This window comes from Megalops cyprinoides, chromosome 4 (genome assembly GCF_013368585.1).
Source record: "Megalops cyprinoides isolate fMegCyp1 chromosome 4, fMegCyp1.pri, whole genome shotgun sequence".
NCBI classification, from domain to species: Eukaryota; Metazoa; Chordata; class Actinopteri; order Elopiformes; family Megalopidae; genus Megalops; species Megalops cyprinoides.
Window position 1 is genome coordinate 29,237,565 of NC_050586.1, and position 6,004 is coordinate 29,243,568.

Genomic DNA, 6,004 nt, shown 5'->3' on the forward strand with positions numbered 1-6,004 from the left:
TTGATACCACCCCCTTCACAAACGCACACCCCCACATACGCGCGCTCTCACACAGGAGTAATGAATTACAGCATCACATGGTGATGATGATGATGATGATGGAGAACATGATGAGCATTTTCACTGTAGTTATTTTCAACTTACATATTTTACAACTCCTGCAAAGGCTTCACTGGTGAGTTGTACTTCGAATCTGGAAGTTAAAGAGATGGATTCACACGTTGCTTGGAATGAAAGGCCTCAGGCCTTACAAGATATCCCCCTTGTATGTGCACCATTACACCTTTGAAGTGTATTGATATGGTAGTCCTCAGTTTCACCACTGAAGTTGAAGGCCAAAGCACTTGTCGGTGGGATACGTTTTAAAAGAAATAGGTACAATAAAATCACTGTGCAATAACTGATACAAAACGGAAAATCAATGAAATACCTACTGTAAAAAAATGATGTTTCATTAACTGTAGTTAATGATGAAGCGCCTTCAACTTTGCACCTTTCCGATTGGGAAATAAGCAACCATAATACTTTGTTTGTGATGTCGCGCTACTTCCTGTGTGTCAGAGAGAGAGAAAGAAAGAGAGAGACGGAGACATCGCGTTCTCGTTCTACACATTTTCTTCATCATTACATCTTATGAGTATACCCTTACTCGACGAACGAAAATGTCAAAAGTGCCACGCATTTTACTTCAACTGTTTCTTCTGAGTCTGGCTCAGTGTAAGTGTTTTTTTTAAATATAATATATATATATATATATATTGTACAGCACAGGTTAACATGAATTAATATTGCTACGTTTTCCTGTGTTGGTGACTATATGTGTTTACTTTAATCTATCATCCATTCTTGGCGCCAGAAAAATAAAATTCACAACTTCTTCATATTTAGATATAACTATTTCACGTTGGTTGGTCCATAAGAGGCCGCTTTGCTTTACCTCGCGCGATACTTTCTTATATTACTTTTTGCTCGATTTATGTATCACATGTGTAACTATATATTATGGAACATGACAAAAATAGGTTGATGCATATTTTTAAAGGCCGAATTCCATTGCGGACAAAAGCAATAAAACTTAACATAAACATAAGGTTATTTAAAAATGTAATTGTATAAATTAGTGTTTGTGGTAAAATCTATTGTACATTTCCAGTCTGTTAAATGTTTTCAAGGTCATGTACACTTGCCTTATTTTGTAGCAGCTAAATGACCGATTTATTACATTTAGTTTGATATTCCACACGTGTATTAATACATTACGTTTTTTTTTTTCAACTATTTAGGCTAAGCACAATTAGAAAAATAGTCTTAACCCAACAAGCATGATTTCTTTCTAGACTGTGTGGGCTATATTCGGTGGGCTTTTTGTTAAAGAAAAAGCGCTTCGTGAAAAATAAAAAGGGTGATGATGACATCAGAGAAAAATCGAGTGAATAGAGATAATTATTGAAAGCGGACCTCTCTTAAATTAGGCTAACGGTCGTGGGATCCATTCCCCAATTCAGTTTGATCCAGGAAACGCTGAACGGAGCTTTCGGTCATTGCAATAATTTAAAATAAACAAAGCTAAAACTATTATATTGCTACAGTCCTTCTGATAGCTCTGGCATTTGTAATCATTGGCATTATTACGCAATTCGGCGCATTGACAGTAATTTCGATCCGCAGAGATAAATAAATGATTGGGTTTTTTTTTTTTACTTTTTTGTTTATTTCTTTTTATTCAATGTATTGTCACTCTCTTTTCAGATGCCTTTCAAGAGCCTAAAACGTTTGAGGATGGTATGCCGGTGTCAATCACTTGCGAGTTGGAAAAGCAGTCCCAGGTTCTTTGGTTTCGCGTCACGGAGAGCGGGATGGAGGTCATTGCATCTGTCGGCAGTAAAGGAGAGGTAAAGCATTTGCACAAAGGCATGACGTTCAGAGATGGAGACAAGAAAAGGATGGGTATTACAAACTTTAATAAGACCCAGGACAGCGGGGTTTACGGCTGCACACACATTCAGAGCACTGCAATGACCTTCGGGAAAACCACAACCCTCCAGGGACTACCTGGTAAGTCTTCAGAATCAGTTTATTTGTGGTAGACATAATCGTTTTGAAGTGTCTTATATTACTGCCACAGCTACTAATTATTTCTAGAATGTACTGTGTGTATGTATGACTACATTATTATGTACTACTAGTACTCCTACTACATTACTATGACGGTGACTACTATAAGCAGGAATCAATGACCTAGTAGACCTGCTGCTACTACTGCTACAACTGTTACTACCTTAGAATTATTATTATTGTTGCAGTTGTCATTGTCGTGATTTTGTTTTGAAAAAAAAATGTTTTTGCTTTTGTTTCATATCTCCAGATCCGACCACTAGGCCGGCTCCACCTGTAACAACTCCCATGCCCAACATCACAACAGGAACGCCCTGTACATGCAAAACAGGTGTGTGTGAACCAATTTCTGTGTGTCAGCATGCGGACTGGGCTGTTCTCAACGGACAGCACAGCTTGCTTTATTTTAAGGTGGCTCTGAGTTTAGGATTAGAGGAGGCCAGCTTTAAATTGCCAATGGGATGGCATGTGTTTCCACTTTGGTGTGTTCTTTGCACCTTTGCTGTGCTAATCCACACTATTGTTAACCGGGCTGTATTACAATTAAACATAAGAACAGAAAAGGCTGTAGGATTATCTGGACCCCCCACCCCCCCCCACCCCTGGAGAATTGATTTAAAAACATCTCTTTAGGATGCTGAAATAATCAATGCAAGACCAGTCAAACAAACTAACAGACTGGTTAAAACAACTCTGTAGGTATGTTATTATACTGTAGGAGGAAAGACTTCTACATCAAAACCCTCAATTCTCTCTGCAGTGACCAGGAAAGCTGACTCAGCAGGCAACTGTAATACGGCGATTTGGGCCCCGCTGGCAGGCGGCTGCTTCCTCCTCCTCCTCGTCCTCATCTTCACCATCCGTCACTGCAGCCGTGAGTACTGCCTTCCATCTACCACGCCTGTCTCTGCCCTGCTGCTACACCCAGAGACCCACGCCTTCTTCTCACCTTGCCCCACCTCAGGAGACACAGGTGTACCTGACAGGAGGAGCCGTCACCTGGTTTAGAGGGTGGCTGCTGCCATCCTCGGCCCCGAATGTCACATCGACAGTCCTGGATTTGGACAGCTTTTTTATTAGTAGAGAAGAGCACGGTTCAGCCAAATTGGGCCACCTTTGATGAGTATCCATGGAAACTTTGCTTGTTCCCCACAAACAAGCAGCCATTATCAATACCTCAGTGGTGGTCCATCACGAAGCCCCAATTCCCAATCATGCCCACTGTCTTACAGTCCAATTTTTTCATTGTTTTTAGGAATCCGAACGAGGGGGTGCCCACACCACTACAAAAGAAGGTGAGTTTTTCTCCTGTCCTTGTACGACTAGCTTTATAAGCGCAATGTTAGATGAATTGATGACAATTGTGCCTTTTTGCTAATCGCGCCCCTCCCGGTGCAGGCCTCGGAAGGGTCCCCAGGCCCACAGTGCTGCGCTAGCCAGATACAACTAGACAGCCAACGGCAACGTCATTCCCAAAGACATGCAGAGTGAGTGTGAGTCTATGTGTGTGAGCAGAGAAATACACACATCGTTTAGAATGTTGACACCTACATTATACAATACATTAATAATAATAATAATAATAATAATAATAATAATTTGTTTAGGTCAAGAGAAGACCTTCCCAGATATATTTTTATTTGGACTCCTGGATTGCTGTGAGCATGTTTAGTAGCTAAAACCTGTTATAAGTTCATGACTCCAGTTTACATTTTACACAATAAATTAAATACAAAACATAAATCAAACTATGCTGGAAAAAGATAACAAGATAGCAGATAGCAAGAACATAGCAGCAGCTCTTAGCATTGTGTTGATATTTTTTTTCCTTTTACACCGCAGTGATTTTGTCATTCAGAGGCTTGCAAAAAGGCTTGTGTCATTTCTTGATTGTATTGAATTTCTTTGAGAAGCTATGATGGACTGTATTGCTGTGATGTTAGCAGTGACTTAGGTGTCTAAAAACGGGCCATAGATGTAGTTCAGAAAACTGATTTATTCACTTTGATTTACTGCTAAAAGACAGTGTTAGCACGCAACTCCAGCAACACATTAGTATGACATTTGTATGAATTCATTTTGCACTCTGTAATATAACACATCACATTTTAATTGTGCTATATTATCAGTTATGTTTCATGAACAATAAAGACATTGCCTTCATGTTAGACATTCACTGCGCAGGGACTCTGTAAGGTGGTGTTTCTCCTTGAACTGATGCAAAGTAAAAATGCTAGAAGTAACTCATCACTTGATACAGTTGTGTAAGCTTGATGTCGACATTTATTAGCTCTTTGTAAAACGTGTGTTTAGGCATTTGTCAGGTGTTGTCTGGAGACTTATTTGGAGCAATCAGAGGAAAATTGCTGAATGCAAGAAATGACAGATAAGAGTTTATGTTGCCTGTTTGGAAATGTGAACACTTCATCAAATTACTTTAAAAATATGAATTGCTAAAAATATTCAATTGAATACAGTTTAAACTCACTGCAACTGGAATTAATGTTAACCATTAGGGAGGAATACACCCTGAAATCTTTTGGAAGGTTGCCTCTGAAATCATTGCTTCTAATTTGCTTCAAGTAATACGGATAAAACCGTAGGAAGGGCACTTGAAGTTAAGCGGATAATTACTAAACCAATGAGCTGTTCATTAATGTGGTTATGTAGTTTTTTAAAATGGTGCTGCAGTGCTAGTCATTTTATTTGAGATCTTTTATCTCAACAACAATCAGTTCAGGTTTGTTCATAGAAATACTCAGTGCAGCATAATTGGCAGTCTACATTGTAGCTATTTTCTGCACACAGTGAGGTAACTTTCAAAGTAATGCAAATATTTATGCTGTTGTGTAATAGGTTCTTCCATCCTTCTGGTATGCACTGAAATGTGTATATTCAAGAGAATTTTGAAGTGCTGTTGTGTTAGTAGGGCTTGAATGTGTGTACTGATTTTAAAATTTAAATATGAACTATGTAAGCTGTTATTTTTGTTTTAGCTAGACAACATGTTACACACACACACATACAAACATTTCTGAACAACTTTTCTGAATTCAGTTAAGGCTCTCAGTAATCTGAAAGTAACCTGAAAATTAAAGTGAAAATGGGTTCCATATTGCACTTTTGTTCAAAAAGACTTGTCTCAAATCTCTGTTTTTGCCTTTGAATTTGAAGTAATGAACTTGTATTTACTTTATTTTGGTGTGTACACCTCATAGTACTGATCTCTTAAAATGCCAATTTATTGCAACCTTTTTTCTAGAAAATCTAGAGGTTACTCTACTGAATGTGAAAAAACAAATAGTTTCAAATCAATTAAATGTATATGTATACGTTTTTTAAATGTTACTCGTGGATATTTGTGTTTGTTTAATTCTCAACTATTCTCTCTAGTGGTGCAAACCCGAGCAGCAATGAACTATTTCCTTGGTGAAACGTTTAGTTGCCCTGTATGTACAAACAAACAGACAAACACAATAAAATGATCTTCCTTTTTTATTATTTTTTTTTCTATTTTTATAAAACATTTTGAAATTCATTTGTTTCATAAACACCACCATTACAGCAAACATACCCACAACCATTTGGCAAAACAATGCAATTTCTAAAATGTTTTTTTTTTCCTCACAAAATGTAGATTAGCACTTTTTATCAAAGCACCTGCCTAACCCTCATCTTTCAGCAGTGTCCATATAGAGATTTCTACTGACTAAACTAAGGTGTGTTTTCTAAGGAAAAAAATCTACATACATGAAAAAACAACCTACATACATGAAAGTAACAAAATGCAAGTCATACACACTCATTCCATGACGTATTCCAAACCTAAGATTTTACTAAGACAAAGGAAAAATAACCAATAAATGAAAGCGAATCAAAAAGTACTACA

General features: G+C 37.7%; 1 protein-coding gene across 1 annotated transcript; it reads left to right on the forward strand.

The window, feature by feature from the left end:
• Positions 1-662: 662 nt before the first annotated feature.
• Positions 663-3,414, forward strand: LOC118776451 (T-cell surface glycoprotein CD8 alpha chain-like). The gene is made up of 5 exons (XM_036526809.1): positions 663-717; positions 1,750-2,055; positions 2,366-2,446; positions 2,876-2,989; positions 3,371-3,414. The coding sequence occupies exons 1-5, from the start codon at positions 663-665 to the stop codon at positions 3,412-3,414; spliced, it is 600 nt and encodes a 199-aa protein (XP_036382702.1).
• The last annotated feature ends 2,590 nt before the right edge of the window (positions 3,415-6,004 follow it).

Coding starts and splice junctions, on each gene's coding strand:
- LOC118776451 (XM_036526809.1), top strand. CDS start 663: ATGTCAAAAGTGCCACGCATTTTACTTCAACTGTTTCTTCTGAGTCTG. Junction 718..1,749: donor TCTTCTGAGTCTGGCTCAGT/GTAAGTGTTTTT, acceptor CTCTCTTTTCAG/ATGCCTTTCAAGAGCCTAAA. Junction 2,056..2,365: donor AACCCTCCAGGGACTACCTG/GTAAGTCTTCAG, acceptor TCATATCTCCAG/ATCCGACCACTAGGCCGGCT.